Genomic DNA, 23,546 nt, shown 5'->3' with positions numbered 1-23,546 from the left:
AAGATCTAAATATAAAAATGAGGCATGTTGAAATAAAATAGAAAACCCAGAAGCTCTAAAGGAAGACTGACATAAAAGAATTCCTAATCAAGTTAGGGAATGGAAAAATGTAATATCTATAGATTCATATACTATATATATATATATATATATACACATACATACACACACACACACACACACGTAAACTTTAATATTCCATCTCAGGTAAAGAACTCCAATGAGTCTGAGAAAGGCAAACAACTCCACAGAAAAATAGGCAAGCCAATGTGAACTAATTTACAACAGAAAAATGTCCTAGAAAGATATAAAAAGATGTCCTACCTCATTAGTAATAAGAAAGCAAAACAACCTCAATAACGAATAGAACAAGCAGACAAAATATCAAATGGCCAAAAACACAAACCAGACTAATGATACATAAAGAACACTATTCATACAACAGAATATGTATTCTTGATAAGAGCAAGAGCATCTGGGATTTTTCACCAACACTAACCATATATTAGATCATAAAATAAGCCATCAAAAATTTCAAAGGGTTGAAACCATTCAGAGACTGTTCTTTAACTCCAGGAGGATTAAGCTAAAAGTCAATTAACAAAAAGACAACTAGAAAATCCCCTAACATCGAAAAGTATGTAACATTGTATTTCTAAATAATTTATAAATAAGGAGTTCCCATCATGGCACAGTGGTTAACGAATTCGACTAGGAACCATGAGGTTGCAGGTTTGATCCCCGGCCTTGCTCAGTGGGTTAAGGATCCGGCATTGCCATGAGCTTCGGTGTAGGTCACAGACACGGCTCAGATCCTGTGTTGCTGTGGTTCTGGCACTGGCCGGTGGCTGCAGCTCCGATTAGATCCCTAGCCTGGGAGCCTCCATATGCCACAGGAACAGCCCTAGAAAAGGCAAAAAAAATTAAAAATAAAAAAATAACTTATGAATAAAAAAATAGAAATAAATACTAGCACATACTTTTAGGTGAATGATAAACCATGAAACCATCTTTAAAAGCCATACTTAAGCTACCAGTTTCCCTTTAAGTGCATACATTAAAAAAAAAAAAGAAAAAATTCAAATATACCCAAAGAGAGAAGAAGGAAGGAAATAAGAGTGAGCAGATAAATGAAATGGATAATAAATGTACAACAGGAAAAAATCAACAAACCGAAAGTTGGATCCTTGAGAAGACCAGTAAAATTAATGCCTAAAAATATTGATTAAAAGAGGGCATGAATTCCTAATATCAGGAAGTGTTTCTTAAAAGAATATCACTATAAAATTTATAGAGTAAAAAGAAAATAAGAGCATAAAGGAGAAAAATCATCATGCTAATGAATGTAGAGGAAGTATCAGATAAAATCAGAAACCCATTCATGGTTGTACTTTGAATAAAGAGAAGGGAAGCTTTTAAATTTAAAACAAACAAAAAATCCCCAGTATTTGTAGAAATAACAAAATACTACTTAAAAACATCATACAGAATGATAAAACATTAAAGGCTTTCATCCTTATGGTTGAGAATAAGACAAAAAATGAATTGTCATTATTTCCGTTACATTTTTCTAAGGGCCTAGCCAGTACAATAAGAGAATTAAAAATAACAACAACACTTTTGTCTAAAGGTTGAAAAGAAAAAACTATTTGCAAACAACATGGTATAGAGTAGAAAACCTTAAAAAAATTTATATCTACCTTAAGGTCAATGGATATAAACCGGTATTAAAAAATCAACTTTTTATATATTAAAAATTGCACATACACTATCTGGAACCATATCTAGGAATAAAATTAATAAAAAATATATAAGACTCTGGTAAGAAAAACACAACCCATTATTTAGATAAAGACATGGGTACATATATACACATGTATACCATGCATATATAACCATTCACCATGTTCATGGATTTAGAAGATTCAATAGTATAAAGATGTTAATTCTCCCTCAAAGAAACTATAGTTTCAATGTAGTCCCATTCAAAAATCGCAACAGATTTTCCAGGAATTGAAAAGTGATTTCTAAAAATATATATATGGAAATAACAAAGGGTAAAGAAGGGCTAAGACTCTCCTCCTGAAAGAGAACAACAAAATTTCTGAACAAGATGGAGAACATACAATCAGAAATCAAGCCCTATCAAGATATGGGATAATTAGGACAATGGACTTTGGTACAAAAATAGACAATTGGACCAATGGAACTCAGAAACAGAAACACAGATAAAATCCCGATTGAAATGCAGTAGAGCAGGGAAAAGACGGTCTTTTCAAGACATCAATATTGTCAGTTGATGTTACTAGTCAAATAGATATCCATACAGGGGAAAAAAATTAATCTTGATCCTTACCCTCAAAGCCACATACAAAAATCAGTTCTCCAGAGTGGAGAAACATTTGCAATGCAAGTATTGGACAAAATACTCCTTTATAGAATATATGAAAAACTTAAAAACCACTGCCTGCTTATTAGCAAACATGCTAAACAAAGCACTGTTATATTTTTATTTTAGTTATAGATGGCACTGGCTTTTCATCTTTGCTTTATACACCCTGGATAAACCCTTAGAGTTTTGATTATTCTTTTTCTGTAGCTCTACATACTTAGTTGTTTAATAAAGTTTGTTAATTATGTTTTCTCAATGCCCTTCACCTGTCTTCTTCTTTCTATATATATTAGCTTTTCAATTTTTTCCAGTGTAAATTCTCTTAGAATTTATTGTTAGGCTTTCATATAAGAGGACTTATAAACAAAAGTATGAGTAAAATAAAAAATATAAACATGAAACATTGTGGATCTTTATGCTTACGTGAGAGGTCTCTGAGTTGCAATGATATAATCTGGTCTTCCATTTTTATAAACTAAGCGTGCATTTGACTGCACCCATGTCCATCGATTGTCTTTCGTAAGAAGCCTGAACACTATCATGCCACTCTCTCCAGTCTTAATCACTAAAATAAAAAGAAATTAAAATTATCAAATCCAAAATCAACAAAGAAAATCTCTGTAATACTTCTGATTGTAATTCACATATCACCAAAGATAATAGACAACTTTTAAGCACAGAATATTAAAATGCCTCAAAATCGTTAGTTTTTTCCTATTTCACACTAAATTTATTATTTAAGTTGTTCAAGGAAAGATTAAGTAAGACAATTCTAGTACCACATGAAACCAACTATAGAGAGAATATAGAGTTTGGGATAAAATTGTTTTCATCTGAAAAAGGGTTCATTTCCTACAGCTTAATATTTTAGTATACAATTTTAAAGTATAATATATATTAACATAAATTTATAAATTTAAAAGGATGTTATTAAAAAAAAAACTCCTGAGCATATGGGGTCAAGTAGGCATTTTTCATAGTAAACTACTATATTCCTATGTGGCAGCTGTAGAACAGTTAATGAATAAAGAGTGTAACTAAGGTTAATCACAGTAGTATGATCCTGAGTAGAAGCTAATCCAAATAGTTTCCCTTAAACACATTACATTAGTAACAATCTGAAACATGCACTAGAGTATAAACTGTTTTTGCAGCCAGGTTCATAAGGAGCTACAACTTACTCCGTACATGGTACTCAGCACAATAAAGCATATCAGCAGCGTGAATAAATTGATACCCTGTTCCTCTCATGCACAGCTCTGCTTCAGTATAGCCCAAAACAATTTTTCCTCTGTTTAAAAAAAAGGGAGAATAAGAATGAATTTAAAATTTAACATAAGGAGGTAGCCAACATAAATTTTTCAGTCATGTGCTATTTTCTGTACAATGCTGACATTCAGAATTTCACACTAGCAAGTAGAAACAAACATTTCTCTGTTCTTTTTTGCTTATGGCTGAAAATTTCATGTTGAGACTTCTTTTTCTCCGGAACACCATGAAAATTATGGCTAAAGATGACTCTAATGGACTATACAGGTGAAACACAAAATCTTCAATTAAATTCTAGAATACTATGCTTCATTTTGAAGGGTAGGGTATCTCAAACCTACCTGCATTCCCATATTGGGAAGGAGAAAAGCAGTAACATACTTCAGTTATTAAACTTCTAGGACTAAAAGTCAATTTGTCCAAATTAAAAATATAAAAAGGCCAATAATAAATGTCATAAGGATACTGAATTTATTTATATAAACACATTATAATACAGAAATCACAATGAATATTGTAACAATTATAAAATTAGGAGTTCCCGTCGTGGCGCAGTGGAAACGAATCCGACTAGGAACCATGAGGTTGCGGGTTTGATCAGTGGGTTAAGGATCCAGTGTTGCCGTGAGCTGTGGTGTAGGTCACAGATGCAGCTCGGATCTGGCATTGCTGTGACTCTGGCGTAGGCCAGCAGCTATAGCTCAGATTCGACCCCTAGCCTGGGAACTTTCATATGCCATGGGTGTGGCCCTAAAAAGACAAAAGACAAAAAAAAAAAAAAAAAAAAAAGAATCATTTTATTTTAAAAGGCTATGCTGCAAAGTATGAAATAATAGCTACTATAATAAGTTACACTATATGTAAGACATGTATATGCTAAGACAGACTTACTGCAATAAAATACACATTTTGTAAAATAAACCTGAAGAAGTTTCACTTACTTGGCATCACAACCAGTAGGTGTAAAGTCTAGTTTGTGTTTGGTTCTAAAGATGAAATTTTTGGTTCTGATTTCAAGTATGGATGGTGGCTGAAGTGGAGTAGCTATTGCAAACAGAGCCAACTGAGGTGGAAGTATTGATCCATCTTTCCCTTTCTTGTTCTGTCCATGAAGATACTTCAACCTACCTTGAAAATTCATTGCCTTAAAAAACAAAAAACAATGATTCATTAAAATTAACACTTTAAAATGGTTCCTTCTTAAAAGGCTCAATCACAGCCATTTCCAGTGTTCTTGAAAATTCCATAAAAGTTCAGGAAGCTGACAAATGCTTCTTTAATTCCTTTCTCCACAGGAAGCCTGTTAGAAATATCCTAAAAGGTAATGGGGACCATCCTCAAGGGTTTGGTAAGTGATCCACTCCTTGCTTTAATAGGTCACAAGAGCAAGATGTATGTAGTTTTCTGAGCTTGCAGTTGCCCTATCATCCATGCCTAGCACAAGTCCATGCCCAATGGGCACTCAAAACCACCTAAACAACTGAATAGTCATATGGTACACATTAATTTTCAAATACACATGAGCTATATTTCACAACTCAGAGTATATCAAAACTCATGGTAATCTTTTACATAGACATAAAACACAATTAAAACAAAACAAAACAAAACAAAACTGGAGTCCTGTTGTGGCTCAGCCGTAACAAACCCAACTAGTATCCATAACGATGTGGGTTTGATCCCTGGCCTTGCTCAGTGGGTTAAGGATCCAGCACTGCTATAAGCTGTAGCATAGGCCGGCAACTGTGGCTCGTATTCAACCTATAGCCTAGGAACTTCCATGTGCTATAGGCTCGACCCTAAAAGGCTAACAAACAAAAAACCACTGAAATGAATCATGAAACCATATAAAGAATGCAGAACTCTATTAAAGATAAAGACTAAGTTTAGAAGATAGAGGAAACAGACAATTTAAACATGACCATGATCAACTTGGCTGCTTAAAACAGTACTGACCAGGCCAAGAGATGACCCTGTCATCAAAATCACAGCAGCACAAGAAAAACCCCATCTACACAAAGAAATCCCACCTCAGAAATACATACTAACTCATCATCAGTACTAGGAAAGTACAATTCTACTGTGGGTCAGAAAATTATCTTCAAATATAAACAGACCATCAAAAATCATTGTTTGCCAATGTTTAAGATGTGATCATCTATTTCAAATTCCTGATAATTCACAAAAGTAATATACAACATGCTTTGTGTTTTCTTTTGTGCCTGGGGGAGTACACCATCTTAAGGATACAGACAACCAAAAGGCAAAACCATCTTCTCCCTTAGCGTCCTGCCTGAGCAGCTCTCTGGTTATCCTACTCAGGAGTTTACATCCGTGTCTCATACCAGATGAGGAGGCTGCAGTCATGAACAGACAACCATTTTTCTACATGCCAGTTATTCCAGTCTTCTGGAAAAGGCCATGGTAATTTTTCTTTCTAGCAGCCATTCAATCCAAAGCTTGAAAGCAGTCTGCTGCTAAAGAAGGGCTACATCATTCTCTATTTTATACCTAAAAAGTTCAAAAAAAGGGCAAAATGCAGGTTCCATGTTACTGCACTCAGTCTTTGTTACTGCATACTTTTAAAGGATAGAGATTTTGAGTCGTGGAAGATATGTCAAAAAATCTAAAAAGATTTCTAAAAGTTGCTTTCCTTCATTAAATTATTTAATGAAGTATATTTTTATACCCCAAACTCAAATATAACCAAATTAAATATGTTTCACTTTTGTTTTTTATTTTCTAAAACTTAGTAAATGCCAATATCATAAGATTTTGTACCTTACCAGAAAGCCAGATGAATTATCCAGAAGACATCTTAGTCGGCAAACAAAGCACCTCTCCATAAAAGAATTTTCTGGAGGAAGCTGTTCTGGGTTATAATAAGCTGCTGGCTGTGAGAGGCCACTCGCTTCTGTAGAAATAATAGCAATACACACAGACTGTCCATTTTGCTATAAAATTAAATATTTGAATAACTGAAATTTGTGTCAATTTCTAAACCAGAGTCTATATTCTGAATACAAAAACCATTTCAGAAAAGAAAGTTAAAATAAATTACATTTTATAGAATAATATTTTTACTATATAGAACTTTACTTATTTAGTTTTATTTCTCTTGAGCTACCACTGTCAACAATTTATATATTTTCTAAGGCCTATTTTCCTTTATAACTCTTTCACAGATGAGTGAAAAAAACTGCTTGCATTGAAAAAAGGCTTTTTTCATCCTTGTATATGCTAGTTTGCTTTTTCTATATTTGGTGCACTTTAAACGCAGAACAGTTTACACACATGCCAGAATCAACTGTGTACATTCCTTCCCTTTCTCCACAATAGCATAAGAGTTATTTTATAAAATATATTACTGAGTATATGGCAAGACTTTCTCACTTGACATCATCAATGGATATTATCTCTCATGAGGCTCTCTGTGACCTGGTTCTGGCCCTCAGCTACAGATTCGTCTTTCCACTTCTTCCCAACCTTCACCATGGAGTTCTATGCCCCTAAATGTTCCCTGCTTCCTGATAAAGAACTATATCAAAATATCACAATGCTATCTTTTGGTAAACATTCTTACCATCAATTCTCTGTCCAGAGTCTGGACACTGTGAAGGGTTTAACGCCCAGTGCAGCTGACGTTGAAATTCAGCTCGGTCTTCAGTATGGATCAATTCATATACACTCTGATGGATGACATCAGACTGAAGGAAAAAGATACAAGAAAATTAACAAGTAGTACTGATTTTTTAAAAAATATGGCTAATTTCAAAACTTAGCTAGATTAGTGGATGCTTATTAGTGATGATGAATGCAAATCAAATGTAAAGCGCTCCAGGCATCCAAGATAAATAAAAAGTAGGAGTTAACTTTCTAAAAAAGAAAATTTTAATGACCAAGAAAAATATATTTACCTGCTGAAATCCCAGGTAATCTTGTATAGTAGAAGAAGCATAAAAGACTAAAGCATCTGTAGTGACAACTAACACAAAGCCATTTAGAGCCTACAAAGGAAAAAGTTATAAAATTAATAAATGACTAAATAACAATACTGTTACCCATCAATATGGATTTCAGTTAAGGCTGTTATTTTATTGATGAAAAACTTTTAAAATGGTTAAAATTATTACATCCCGCCAACACAGAAAAACACCACACACCACAATAGTGAAAAGAATCTATTCATTCCATTTGATTTAGCCAAAGAAAAGCTTAGAGCTAATTTAATACTCAATCCCAAAAACTTTAGTATTGATTTCTTCTTCTCACTAATGCTTTAGATTTTGTTTTAAATTACTGTACATGTTTTTTAAGCAAATTATAGAAACATAATTTATTGTAATCTGTCACACTGCTTTTCAAAGGAAGACAGTGTATAAAGATGTTGATTAGAACCTAAAGAGAAATTTGACGGAGAAAATCTTTGTGCAAAGATAGTTTAAGCACTGATGCAGTCTGAAATTTGGATACTCTCAAAATATTATAAAATATTCAAAAACATTTTATTAGGAAAAAGTATACAAATGGACTATACATAAAATATACATGTAATGCAAATATATACATGCAAGATAAGCATACAGCAAATGTAGTATATTTAAATTTAATTAGTATATTTAGTTTCAACACTTTAATTTTATGTGTTGTTTCTATTTGTTCCCCCTGTACTATGCTGCTTTTTCTTTCCATTTTGCCTGCTTTGCGCCAATTATTATTATTGTTGTTATTATTATTTCTTTCTTTTAGTTTAGAAGTTATACTCTCTTTTTCTATTCTATTAGTGGTTGTTCAAGTCCAATGTTAATTAATATCTCTATACTCTAAGGCAATAAAAATTGTTGAGTCCCCTTAAATATTCATTGTTATCATCTGCTTTAATTCTAAAGCCTTCACTATTTTCTGCTTGAGTTAAATTCAGTACTCCTTCTACTCTTTGCTTTGTGATCATGGTTAAACCCTTCTGAAATACTCTTCTTCATGTAAAAGGAGATGTGGTAGGGGTTTGGTTAAAGGACCACATACAGTTTGGAGTCAGACAAAATTTGGACTGGATTCTTTTCTCTGTCTCTTACCAGCTGCGTGGCATTGTTGTTTACCCCTTCATATTTTAGAGTCACCGTGTGAAAAACAGGCAGTTTATCAGATGGACATGATGACTGTCCATCCAACTCAGTCCCTGGCACAGAGGTGGCACTCAATCAGTGTAAGGCACCGTTACTATAAGGTTGTTGAAATGAGCAGGTAAAGATTTCCATGATCATGCTTTGTGAACTATAAAGAGATATATCAATGATAGCAAGTAGTATATTCACCACTTAATAGACTACTGCGTACCAAACAATCACATGCTAAGCACCGAGATTCAAAAATGAGTAAGATGCTGCCCCTGTGCTTATGATGCTCAGCCTACCCTCCCTGTCAGATGAGGTAAAAGAAACACAGTGACCATCTTCCTTTTCAGTCTGATTCCCTTTCCACTTCAAGACCCCTAGTCTACACTATACTTCTGAGAACTTGATTACAAAGATTATAAAGAGCAGCACTTTTTTTTTTTTTTTTTTTTTTTTTTTTTTTTGGTCTTTTGTGTTTCTAGGGCCGTACCCATGGCATATGGAGGCTCCCAGGCTAGGGGTCTAAACAGAGCTGTTGCTGCCGGCCTACGCAGAGCCATAGCAACACCAGATCCAAGCCGCATGTGCGACCTACACGAGCACTACAATTTAACAGCCACTTTTCTAAATGTTTTTTATGTATTCAAGCACTTGAATTCCCTCAGCCATCGAGATAGGTGCCATGGTCCACTTTTAAAATTGAGGAAACTGAAGTAAAGAGCTGCACAGTAATGTGCCCAAACCAAACAACCAGGAAAAAGCCAAGCCAGGGGTAAATTTAGTCTGGCTCTAAAGTCTGCCCACTTAACTACCATGATGTGCTGCTTTTATGTGTCACTGACCAGTTATTACATGGCTATAACTCATGTAATCACAACTGGGATCTAAGATCCTTGACTTCAGATATTATGCCTTGATATCTGCAATTTCCTCAGGATGAAGAATGATGATGGCACCCACCAGGAACTTAAATGTTACATGACTGAGCACCTCTAAAACTGAGCATTCATTAATTTTAGTTGGCAGTAACAGTATATATACATTACTGTATTTCCTTCATCTTGAAAATACCTTCCTTCTCGAAAATAGTATCCACTGATCATATGTATATTATTTTGTAGAACATCATGTTTTTTGAACAGTGAAACAAATTCAGTACTTTCCAATAAGCTCACTGGTGCATGCCAGGTGACACAAAGATAATTTAGGGTATGACAGGAAACACTTTTAGACAAATGCTAATTGTCAGAAATAAAACAAAATAAAATAATATATACATACCAATTAATATATATGCAATTTAATATATATATTAAATAATCTTAAATACCATGTGGGACCATCTTAATGGATTACCATCTTAATAAATTAAGATTATTTAATATGATCTTAAGTTTCTTACAATGAATTACTACACTAGTAAATTAAAAAAAGGAATTGATTTGACAATTACATATTAATAAAAGAGATTATTATTGGTCAGTTTTAGTCAAAAGGCTTGCCCTATCTACCAGAAAATTATGTTGAGGTTCACTTACCATTTAGTAAGGAAATAAACTGTGATTAATACTGTTATTTATAATTTCTACTGCTGTTAGTTCAAAAATGAAACTTCAGGAGTTCCCATTGTGGCGCAATGGTTAACGAATCCGAATAGGAACCATGAGGTTGCAGGTTCAATCCCAGGCCTCGCTCAGTGGATTAATAATCCAGCGTTGCCGTGAGCTGTGATGTAGGTCACAGACTAGGCTCGGATCTGGCACTGCTGTGGTTCTAGTGTAGGCTGGAGGCTTCAGCTCCAATTGGACCCCTAGCCTGGGAACGTCCATATGCCGCAGGAGTGGCCCTAGAAAAGGCAAAAAGAAAAAAAAAAAAGAAAAAAGAAACTTCAGATTTTAATAAGTACAGTATTAAGTAGCAATGGATAGAACATGCTTAAATATATTAAAATTACCAGCTAAAGTAAGTAATAGACATTGAAATACCAGTTATTGTTTTATTTTTAATTCCTTATTAAGTAGTAATAAATGTAAGCTAATTGAGAAAATAAATATTTTTTAAGTTTTTGTTAAATATTGTATAACATTTTCTTTACGTGCTTCCTTTGTTAAAACCAAAGGAAAAAAATTCTTCCAAGTTTCAAGCCAAAAGGTATACTGTGCCTCTGGAAACATCCTCTACGTCTAAGTGGTAACTACTTAATAACTGCATCTGGAAATATATTTACATGCCATTACAGCAAATGCATGTAATGAAATATGCCACTTACACATGCCTACAATGTTTTTGGTCATCTGCTTCGTAAGAGTTAAGAGACAGGTATGGTTCTGAGAAAATCCTATAGTATGTGCTATTTCTTCCTGGAGAGTAATCTACAAATGCATCCTTTTAAACTATTAAACAAATGAAATTAATTATTTTAATGGAACTATAATCTTGAATATTTATACATAAGTCGAATGTCTTCAATGAGAAGTTCTTGGAGTTCTTGCTATTTAAAGAAATAACTAGGCCTCTAAAAAATCAACATCATAAAATTTCATTTTTTCATATATTAGCATTACACCACTATTGCAGTTCAGATCAAAGTGGTACAAAATTCTGGGCGAATCCTAAATAAACTGGAAATACATAAAAGGCTGACAATTTATTTTCCATTTAGAATTGTTGTAATGATGAGGAACTATATTTACTATATTTTACCTGTAGCAAGAACTCGCCTTCCTGCAAATTCAGGCCTTCTCTGAATTTTGTTCTACAGTTGTCCTGGACTCCATTTCTGTCAGCTGGTGAGGACTTTAATGAAACTATGGAAAAAGGGGACAAACAATGCTATAGTAGATAGTTTTTAAAATAAGTAATTTCAAAGAGCTATGATAATAATTTAAAAAAACCCTCTATACATCAAACAATTTGCAATACTAGTTTACTGGTACTACAATGACTAAGTACATAATCCTTTGCCAAAGGGTGGTTTCCAATGTTACCTGTCAGAGTCTTATGCCAAAATCATACAGTGAATTCATCCAAAATTATTTTTTAAGTCTGTAGGAGGTTTCAAAGAATTGCATGACACCGTTAAACACTTCTCAGATTCTTGTCTATCTAGGAAAATAAGGTTCCTCAGAACCTAACCTACGAAAATATTTTTTCTATACATTTATCTTAACATCTGGGAACTAGTGGTAGCGAGGAGAATGAATCAACCAAATTCCTAATTAAGAAATACATGTCCATTAAGTTTAAGATTCCTCTGGTCTAGTCCTAGGGTAAAAAACTGTTAGTATTGTTATTAAGTTCGTATAAAATTTATATATCAGTTCATGGAGAATTAACATCTTTGTGATGTGGATCCCTCTTGTTCAAGTCTATATTTTTTTGTCCCACTAGACTATTTTAAAGTCATCCACAAAAATGATGTGCACATGTATTTTTATGTGTATTCCCAGGTCTTATTACATCTTGTCAAGCGGCTTCTCTTTCACTAACATTGTCTAACTGCCTATGGCTTACCTACTTAAAGGGGAGTCTGGTGGCCAGTGGGAAGCTTACTGTTGGAGGCATCATGCTGTAAGGCTAGACCTCCCCAGTTTCCCAACTCTCTCCCTCACTGTGTATGTACTTACAGTCTGGGGGGCAGCACAGCTAAAGAGATATAATAATAGTTATCATTTACCTAGTTAGCATTTTCAGAAGCACTTTCAAGTATTTTCTCAGATAAAACACGTAGACATTGGTACTTGACAGAACTGAGTTCAAATCTCAGCTCTGCCATTTACTAAATGTGTAAGCTTTTTGAGTCCATCCCCTGAAATGTGAAATGACAATTGAAAAAAAAAAAACAAGAGACCACCCTGCAGGGCTGTTGTGCAGGATAATTACAATACATGTGAGGTAGTTTTAATTATTAGCAGTATTTCCCAGAGCTTATGGGTTGCCCTGTTATAAAGTATAAACTTTTAGACACTGTTGCAATACCTATTTTTCTGATCTTTTTTGTCAACCTATGATATTTAAATAAGAGAAACCATTAAGAAAAAACAACTTTGACAGTCAAGATTTCTTACTAGATTTTTGGGCAAAAGGATAATTTGGCTCAGTTATAAACTGGAGATTTATTAATAACCAGATTTTCTCTCATTTTGAGCAAAGCTTCACAAATAAAACATTTTCATGTTTTAAATGTATTTTCTGGTAAATCATCAGTTCATGTGTCACTCTGCAATCTTATGCCAAGTTTTTGCCTTTGCATAACTTGAAACATAAAAAAGGCCAAAGGTCTGGCCTCTGAATATAACAATTCTAAAAGGCCACAGAACAGATTTCCTTAGGCCAAAAAATAGTGTGAGGTAAATGAACTTATCTAACAGTTAACCAATACCAGAGGAAAGGCTTAATCTTCTTTTGTTGAAAGGTAAAAGACAGAGAGGTCTTTTCTACCCTGTAAGTTCTGCTATTGCTTACTCTCTGGTGTATTAACTTACTTGAATGCATTAAAACTTCATAATGTCAGGGTTAACTACATTCTACTACTTTTCCAAAAGTGCCAACATGGGGCACAATTTAAGATTCACTCCAAATATCAGTAAGATTTGCTATTAAAAAGAAAACAAGAAAACCCAGATGCTGACATTATGAAAGAAGCAATTCATCCTTAAAATGGATAGATATTAAGTGTTAAATTAAAAATATACAAATTTTTGGAGTTCCCGTCATGGCTCAGTAGTTAATGAATCCAACTAGGAACCATGAAGTTACGGGTTTGATCCCTGGCCTTGTTCAGTGGGTTAAGGATCCAGCATTGCCATGAGCTATGGTGTAGGTGGCAGATGCGGCTCAGATCCCGTGTTGCTGTGGCTGTGGTGTAGGCTGGAGGCTACAGCTCTGATTCGACCCCTAGCCTGGGAACCTCCATATGCAGTGGAAGCGGCCCAAGAAAATGGCAAAAGGACAAAATACACACACACACACACACACACACACACACACACATATATATTCTATATATATGAATTTTCTTACGGATTTTTTAAAATTAACTTTTTAAAAAACTTTTTATTGGCTGTGTCTGAGGCATGCATAAGTTCCCATGTCAAGGCTCAAATCTGAGCCACAGCAGTGACGATGCGAGATCCTGAATCCACTGAGCCACCAGGGAACTCATAAAATTAACTTTTAAGCAACGGCATTAATGTCAGTTCCCACAAGAGTTACTGGAATCCTGAGAAGCTTAAGAAGAAATGAAAGAGGGCATTCATGTACGTAATTTACTATTTGTTTCTATCCTGTACTAGGGATATTAGCCAATGTAATTAGACATAGACTCTGCCTTTAAATAGAGCTTATATAAGCTATGGAAATTAAAAACTAGAAAAGACTGTCAAAAATATTGAGTATCAGATGGGGCTTAAATAAAGTATTAGAGGAACTTTAATTCTTTAAAGAGAAAAAATAAATTCTTTTCAAACAACAATGCTTACTTACAATTCTAAATGTTGGAGGGACAATATTTAATGTGTATAACTACTGCTTAAAGTAAGAAAAGTGGTAAGTGCATTTTGGGGAAGGATCAGTAGAGGGTTCTTCTAAAAATAAATGAGTATTTCTGTTGCTCTCTAAGGTTATTAATCAGTTAAGAATTTAAGTAAATATTGTTCAATTATGGGTCCAAGAAGGGTACCCATCTACTGTTTAGAAAATTTATATCATAGCCACTTGACCCAAATAATATAATTTTGCCCTTCCATGAAGTTTTTACTCTACTTCTTAATCTCAAACCTACCACCTCTCCCTTATTAAAATTACTAGAAGATGCTTTAATACTATTCACTTTCATGTGTAACATTTCTTGCCCTGATTAGAAAGCAACAGAAGAGTAATAAAATGAGGGAAATGACATCCTACCAGCTGAGTGGCCTTAAATAATTTCCTTAGTAATAATCAGTGACACTTAGAGTCCACACTGTATGCCAAGCAGTTTGCATGTTATTATATCTTATTTAATCTGCATAATGTTTCTATGAGATTGACATTATCGTCCTTTCACTGTATTAGGAAACTGAGACTTAGGGAGGTGAAGAAACTTCCCCAAGGTTCTAGCTTTAAGTGGCAGAACCTCAATAAGAACCCAGGTCGCCTGATCCTAAGTGTCTGAGCTATTATTAACCACCTCCCAGATGTCTCCCCCATGATAACTACCTGTGACTTTTAGTTTCCTCATCTTTAAATCCAGATAATGATACCTCCAGAGATATGTCCTTGTGAGGGCTGACATAACACGTAGAGTACCTGGATAATGCCTGATTCTATAGCCGGCAGTCGAGGCCAGAGATAATGGGCTATATGCCGAGTTTACATACCCTCAAACCGTGAAGAAAAGCTGGTTAAAAGTTACACTCTAGTGATAATGGAGTATTTTCTCATCTCTAAACAGGGAGTATTAATGAGTGGCTAAGAGTACTGCTGTGATGACCATACATCATAGGTCTGAAGGTACTTCAAACTTGTAAATTGTTACACAAAGTATATGCATAATCAGATGCAAAAGACACTTTAATCATTGTACCACTGGAATGAAATACATGGAAATTCATAAAAACAAAACATAATATCTGAAGCAAAGTCATGAGCCAGTTCTACTACTTGGGAAGCATTTGTTGCACTGAACAGACATTTGTTAAAATCTTCCCCCATCTGCAAAACACCTTCCAAGGTGGAAGCATCTGACTTTCAGCATTCAGTGGAATATTAAGATAATAAAACATCAAAATATTTTAACTATTTCCTCTTTGAGAGATTAAGAAAACAATTATACAAGAATGTAAGTGATTGTGGAATTCAGAGTATAAATATATTACAGCTTGATTTAAGACTTTATCAAGTCTTATTCCCACATGCATTTAACCATAGCCATAGTTCCTAATACTGCACTTTCCTTCCTTATATATCTAAGCTCATATTCCCATTTTCCCCTACGAGCCACATATTTCCCCTTGAAAAAACACGACCTGAATTGTTCAAGAGAGAAATTCATGGAGAACAAATATTGGCATGTGGTAAGCTATATTCTGTATCTTGTCACTACAGTGTGCATTTAAACAGAAAGAGGAAATGGTAAGTATCTTGCCAGGAAAAAAAATAAGTCTTTTTAACCTCTAATTGTTGGTTTAAATTAAATTTATTCTATAATAATATTTACCAATCCCTTTATTACATCTGGCAGGACCCATCCCTATAATGACATAAGCATAAGAGAGAACTAAGCTATCACTTAAGTGTAAAATTCAAGAGACTTCATAAACTTTTATCATTTAGAAAGGGTTAAATAATGTAGTATTTCTTGAATATAAGGAGGCTATTCCAAGTCTAGTATGGATCAATACTTACAAATAATTCCCAAGTTTTACATAAGTATATCTTATATATAAGTTTACCTAAAAAGATTTTCTTCTAGACAATTTGAGGAAAAAGACAGATATTTCCTCTTAGTAACATGAAGTTTGTCTGTCTGCTGGTTACATGAAACATTGTCCCCTCGAAGAAAAGAAGGAAGAAATGAAAGTTTTAAAAAACTGTATTATATTCTAAGTTTCTAGGAGACAAAGATTACACACACACAGTTCATTGCTTTCTGATATTATTCATAGATTTTTTTTCTGTCTAGATGTTTTTAATCACCAAGGCAGAAAAAAAGTGAATTCAGTTTTTTAAAATGCAAATGTTAGTTTAGATCTTTAGAATGAAGACTGCAAAACTGGTGATTACTACTTTTTAGCAGATCTAAAAAAGAAAAAAATCATTCTAAAGTTAAAAAATGTTCTTCAAAGTTAGATCTATTCTTACTCTCAACTGAATGGAAACAAACTTCCAAAGATGTTACTCACATTTTTAGCCAGTTTTATGTTTAGTTATATGCAATTCTACTGTAACTGTAATGTGAGGTCACCTGGATTAATGAAACCAACTAGAGCAATGAATTCACCTTTTCGGTGGGGAATGAGTTGCATTTTGTTTCCTCCTCGTAAACAAGAATGGAATTAAAATTCCATTCTAAGTAGCAGAATTTAATCAATCAGAACAATGATTCTCAAACCTTCAGACATGAGAATCATCTAGGAGGTTACTGAAACACATTGCTGGACCCCCACCCTGTAGAATTTCTGATTCAGTAGGTCTAGGATGGGGCACCACTGTCTCCATTACTATCAAGTCCCCAGGTACCACATTTTGAGAACTAGTGACTTAGAAAATCTGGATTAAGGAAATAACTTACAAACATTCTGGAACTCATTCATTCCCTCATATTTTCTAAAATTATCATTCCTCTGCTTAAAGAGTTCATTATTAATACGAATATCTTCAGTAGGTAACTCTAACTCAATTCTATAAAAATGAAAACAGACAGGGCAATAACAAAAAATTCTATTATGTACTGCTGACCTGTGAGCAACACAAGGTTTGAACTGGGCAGGTCCACTTATATATGAAGGTTTTTGTCAATAAATACTACAGTACTACATGATCCATAGCTGGCTGAATCCACAGATGTGGAGTTTTGTATATGGAGGAACGATGGATAAGGAGAGCAGACTATGTTATATACCAACGTTCGACTAACCCTCATGGTGTTCAAGGTTCAAATGAATACAAGCTTAATTTTAAAATCTGGCTCACAAATCTCTTATGTTTTTCAGGATAAATCCACTATAAACTTAATGCATCAGGCATGCAAGGATTCTTATCGTGTGTGCTGAGAAGACTGTGGAATAAAGGTCTTACCTAAGGCCATGGGTTAGTTAACTGAACTAGCCTCCAAGTCTCTTGCTTGCCGGTGCTCTCGTCACTAACACAATCTCCCCCTACTGGGCCAGGACAGAGAGGGAAGCTGCCTCCATCACTTAGAGATTATAGACACTGGAAACCAGACACCATCAAAAATCCAGTGGACAACAGAATACTCTGTAAAACTGACCAGAAAGGCACTCCCACATTATGTGGGCAAATTTAAGACTAGAAGAAACCAGAAGAGTTCAGTACAGACAATTTTAGGGTCATTAAGTTGATCCAATTTGACTGCTGGTCTCTCTTCTCAATTTACACTGCTGACACCTGAATGGCTTTGTGTCATCAGTGGACAACCAAGAAACAGGAATTACCTCCTGAAGTATTATTATTTTTCTGTACGGACTTTAACTTCATTTACGTTTACACTTTCATGTGAAATTTTCTCTTTCACCCTCTAATTCAATAACTTGAAGCACCAAATGAAGTCATCTTTAAGCAAACTCATTATTGCCTCAATACATTTTCACATTACACACACACACACACACACACACACACACACAGATTTGCTCTCCTCTATCTCTACCCATCCTTAAAACATTTCATCTTTGGTATTTTCCCTCTTATTCTATATGCTTTCCCCAGGAATATTTTATTTACTTTCCTGATTTAAAATACTATTCCAAGGACATTACGATGACTTCAAAATCTAAATCTCCCGCTATGAATAAATTAATTTCAGCTACTGATTAAAAATGGTTGATCAAGGTCACGAATACATAAGAATAGGATTAAAAAATTTAAACCATTAAAAATAACACATAAATATAAACACTAAATAAAAATGATTAGTGGTAATGTAACTATGTTTCATTGCAGACTCTCAAGTTATTTATATAATATGTGAACATAGCTTCTACAACAGAATGACATGGCAGATGTTATATATCTCTATTTCCCAGATCAACAAAGCCTCAGCAAAAAAAACAAACAATTTAACTATAGACATTTAAAATCTGTATTGGGGGGGGAGAAAATTGCTGAAAGCTGGCTGGCTTTAATATTCCCCCAATGATAATCTTCCTTGGGGAAAAAAAAAAAAAAAGCAAAAGCCATAAATCTGTGACCAACTAGAATTGTTTATGGCCAAGCAATTAAGGATCAAGAATCCTATAGTCATATAACACTAGGTAGTGATCAAAGAGAAAACCCATTAAGGCAGTAAATTTAAAAGAGACAAGAAAGAAGGAAAACATATAATAAAGGATATAGTGAGTATAGGTTTAGTTTGAATCTCTGATACGTATTTTTCACTGGTTTTTTTTTTTTTTTTGTCTTTTTGCTATTTCTTTGGGCCGCTCCCGCGGCATATGGAGGTTCCCAGGCTAGGTGTGAATCGGAGCCTTAGCCACAGGCCTATGCCAGAGCCACAGCAACTCAGGATCCGAGCCGCGTCTGCAACCTATGCCACAGCTCACGGCAATGCCGGATCGTTAACCCACTGAGCAAGGGCAGGCACTGAACCCGCAACCTCATGGTTCTTAGTTGGATTCGTTAACCACTGCACCACGATGGGAACTCCTTCACTGTATTTTTTAAAAATACTGTCAAAGTAAAAAACACTCATGAAAGTATCACATAAAATATAAAATTATTTTTTCATTTATTTACTTATGTGTTCATTCATTCATTCAAGGAATTTAATGACTCTTATAATGTACATGAGAACATCGGAGGAAAAGAGGGATTCCTAATTCAAAGAGGTCATGTTATTAAATGTAAGAGCCAGGATTTGAATACCACTGCACTTTGACTCAATAAAGAATGTTCTTCCATTCTTTTTATTCATTCATGTTTCACTTTGCATAGATTTGGTTATATTAAGTCCATAAATTAAAATTTAAAAGAATCTCTAAAGTTTAGTTTTAGTTATAGAAGGCATCATGAACTAGTTTCATGTTTTCAAACATGAATTCTAAATTCTAAATTACAATCTAAAATGGATTAACACCTTGGGTTAATGAAACAACACTATTTGATGATTTCAAATGTGCTGATCTTTTAGGCAAACAAATCTACTGTGGACATTTCTACAATTAAGAAATCACATTTTTTGTGATACTGAAACTTTTGTAAATTATTTGGCATACAGTAATTTCTGAAAAAAAGTAGATAAAATTAGTATACAAATCCTGGGAAAGTAAAAGCACGTATATAAACTTTATAAAGCATCAACTCTTGAAAGGGCTTCTTATTTAATTCATTTTTACTGCTTGTTCCTCGCATATATACATGCATACATATATTTGTTTTTCAAGATAATATTCTGCTTATACAGATACCAAAACAGGACTGAAATCTAGAGAAACACAAGCTGAAGATGAATAAACACAATATCTCTCTTCTGAAATCCTAGTGAACTAGAAATGAAAGTATCTATAAAAGCAAGAAAAGAGAACATATGATTTTTAATTTAAAATAAAATCAACAAAGGTCCACGGTAAACAAATGAGGGTGAATATTACATGAACACATAAAGTAAGTTAACTGTTGTCCTCCTCTACTCTCACTGCACCTTTAGAGCTTGCGAATTTAAATATTTCAGTATGTAAAATATTTACACTCTTTAATTAAAACGGTGATTATTTTAAGCATGTATAGTGATTCACGACTTATTGCTCCTACATTATCTAGTTTCTTAAATAACCAAAAGCTATTTCTTATTACAGTTGCAAATGCAGGACTTTGGTATTAGAAACTCAGATCCCCAAGCTCACTTCTGTCAGGATTAATGGAACGCAGACAAAATCGCCTTTTTGGTGTTTTAAGTTTTCCTTTCCACAAATTAAATTTGTACATCTCAATTATAAGGATATCATAAAGAATAATTCATGATACACAATGAGTAAAAGATTCATAGTTAATGACTACATTTTAAGGTACAATAACTACTCCGAATATTTTACTGAATTAACAAAATACTAATATTCTTTACCCTTACTATTATCTCACAGAAAAAGATTCTTTGTCTTTTTTCCTCAGATACTTGTGTCTCAACAGAGAATGTGGATTAGTCAGTCATTTTCGCCAATTTTGGGGACTGCTATCAAAAAATACAGTAATTTAAACACATGATGATGAATGTTTTTTAAAAAATGATAATGAAATCTAACTCAAATTTTTACCTGTTGAAATTACTCTTCCTAAGGATAAAACATTACTATACTGATTCAGGTTGGTTAACAAGCTTAATATCTACTGTTTGATCCTGGATTAAGAGACACAATAGAGGAGCAAAAATCCTGTCATATCAACCAATTTCAAAGGTGGGATATAACCACCCATGTCTAAGTCTCCCTTAACAAACTATTACTGGTCATAGTCATTATTTATTCAATAGTTTCCATCTCAGAGGTAATATGATATTTGTGTTTAAAACTTGTCTTGGACTTGGGTCCTTTCATGTTCTACTTTTTTTTTTTAATTATAAAAGGATGCTTTAATTTTAACATGCTGAAATTTGGTGGAAAAGTGTGAACATGATGTTAAACACTTTAGGCTTTCAGTCTGTATCTGCAAGACTAAGTCCACACCAACTTGCCACTTCATAGCTCGCCTAGGTCACTTAACTGTCTTCAGGCTCCCCTCTACTTTGATTTAATCTATAGAGAGGCAAAAATTGCACTTTATTATATTTAATTACCAACATCAGAAAATAGCAATTTTGAATTTTTAAATTTTGTTTTCTAAAAATAGAAAAGACTATAGAAATACTTCAAAGAAACATAATTTAGAAGTCTTTAAAAAGTGAAGCAGGGAAGAACAGAAGGTAACCCAGGAGAGCCATGTTACTGATGAAACTGAAGAGAACCTAAATAGCTTCTGTCATTTCATCTATTAAGATATTGTTGTTATTAATCCTTCAACATGTCTAAACATGTCCATTGCACAGAAATCAAAAAGTATCGTCATCTGAAATTTTTAATCTTTCAAATTAATAAAGTGAGTGATTTTTTTTCCCTTTAAATCCAGAGTAGTATTTGTACATCCCATTTACACTGACAAAGATTAAAGATACATCCAGATTGCCAGACTGCTGGGAAATACAACAGGAATATCCAGCAAAGAAGAAAATGACCAGTGGCCCAGGATCAAGATGAAAGACACCAAGTGGAGGCAAAGGAGCAAAGAGGATGGAGAAAGAACAAAGGGACAGCACTGAAAGCACGCAGAAAGGGACAGTGATACAAAAAAGATCTTCAAAAAAGATTGAATTCTTAAATACTTCTACATGTTTCACTGTATGAGCCAGCCAATCAATCTAGTAAAGACTCTAAAAAAATTTCTTACTGCTATAATTCCTAAATACAAACATTCCTTGATCTGTATATTTAGAAACGGAAAATAAAATAATAGAAACAATAATTGGCTATAAACAGAAAGATTATCTAGAAATAGAAAAATACTACTTCAATAAGAATTTTACATTGTTTACCATATTTGTTGGTACAATTGCGTTAGTAAACATTTTCTGCACGCTTATTCTGGGACAAGCATTGTTCACTGTTTAAGGTGCAGCAGTAAACACAATATTCTCAAGGAGCAAAAGAGGCAACATATGACACATTCGCATCAAACAATAAAGCATTACATTATGAAAATGAAAATTTTATAATGATTACTTCATCATCTGTAAAATAAGTAGAGAGTACAAACTGCAAAACAATTCTCTGAGCTTTACTGTCTGGTATCCATACAGTTCAAGAGTTTTCGTGGATGAAACATTCAAAGATTCCCCCAGTTACTCCTTCATTTGAAACTAAAACTAAAAAGTAGCAAAACTTCCAGTCCTTTTCCCTTCCTTGAAAATGCCCCCTAAATGCTGCATTATAAATATTTAATGTGCACATTTTTAAAGGATCTCACATACTGTATAATTCATAGTTTCTGAGACACCTGACCTTGAGCTATTAGAGGGCATAAGCCTTTTTTCCCCTTTCTCTTCTTCATGAATTCAGCACAGTGCACAGTATTTAGAATAAAGCATAGTCTTGAATTATGAAATTTTTACTGGATTGCCTTTCTGTATAGCAGAAATTGACAGAGCACTGTAAATCAACTATAATAAAAAAATTTTAAATCATTTCAATTTAATAGTATCAAAGAAATGGCTTCCAACTTTACGATAAGGACTGAGTCTGATTCAAGTGTTTCAAAGTTATACTTTAGAATGTTTTGATTAATTAGAAATGTATAAAGATTAATGTTGTACTTAAAACTTAAGTGTTGCTTTTCAGATAGTCATAGAAGCATAGTCATGTCTCCAAATTTTAAGAAGATCCCATCCAAGGTGGATTATTTAAACTCGCAATAAATAGATGTATTTTCTTGGAAAAATATCTATTGTTACAGTAAAACTTGAGTTTCCTTTCTAACAAGATTGTATGATTACTCGTTTATATTGTTCTTTCCGCAGGAATTCACACACCCCCTGTTTGCATCCTGTTATTCACTTAGAGCTTCCCTTCCCTGCGCTATACTCTTTCTCTAATAGTGGGAGAGTGGTTTTAACAGCACTCAAAAATCCTGATCACTGTCTGATTGATTCACGTCTTCTCGTTTGCATTTAGTATTTGTTCAGGTCATAAGGATTACTTGAAAATTTTATTCTCTGTGTTCTTTCAAAATACTGCACTGCCTTCCTAGAACACTGGGGATCTTATTCACTGATTATTTCCCTCACCTTCCATCAAAATCTGTTGCTGTACCGAACAACCCCTATGAAACTGCTTTGAGTACACACTCCACTGAAACCCTAGAAAACGCATTTATAGTCTTTCTAAAATTTTTTACATTTGGATATGTCTTCCTAAAGGCAAAGAAAAAGAATTTTAAGTAATTCAGAGCATAATCAAAACTAGGCTAATTCACTGCCTTAGACTGATCTAGGATGCTTATAAAAATACAGATTCCTGGGTTCTACTTAA

At 33.9% G+C, this 23,546-nt stretch overlaps 1 protein-coding gene and 1 long non-coding RNA gene across 2 annotated transcripts in view; one reads left to right on the top strand and one right to left on the bottom strand.

Moving 5' to 3' along the window:
- The window catches only part of AHR (aryl hydrocarbon receptor), a 44,085-nt gene that overhangs the window by 6,382 nt on the left and 14,157 nt on the right, over positions 1–23,546 (bottom strand). Inside the window, 7 exon segments of the mRNA NM_001303026.1 lie at positions 2,816–2,957; positions 3,574–3,683; positions 4,603–4,805; positions 6,448–6,575; positions 7,245–7,368; positions 7,579–7,668; positions 11,479–11,582. Of these exon segments, the coding sequence (NP_001289955.1) occupies positions 2,816–2,957; positions 3,574–3,683; positions 4,603–4,805; positions 6,448–6,575; positions 7,245–7,368; positions 7,579–7,668; positions 11,479–11,582 (901 nt within the window).
- On the top strand, positions 4,812–21,819 carry LOC102159096. The gene is made up of 2 exons (XR_001298986.2): positions 4,812–5,009; positions 21,592–21,819. It is a non-coding gene; the product is annotated as an uncharacterized LOC102159096 (long non-coding RNA).

This window comes from Sus scrofa, chromosome 9, assembly GCF_000003025.6.
Source record: "Sus scrofa isolate TJ Tabasco breed Duroc chromosome 9, Sscrofa11.1, whole genome shotgun sequence".
NCBI classification, from domain to species: domain Eukaryota; kingdom Metazoa; phylum Chordata; class Mammalia; order Artiodactyla; family Suidae; genus Sus; species Sus scrofa.
Note: the sequence above shows the minus strand (reverse complement) of the source record. Positions and strands in the feature narration are given on the sequence as shown.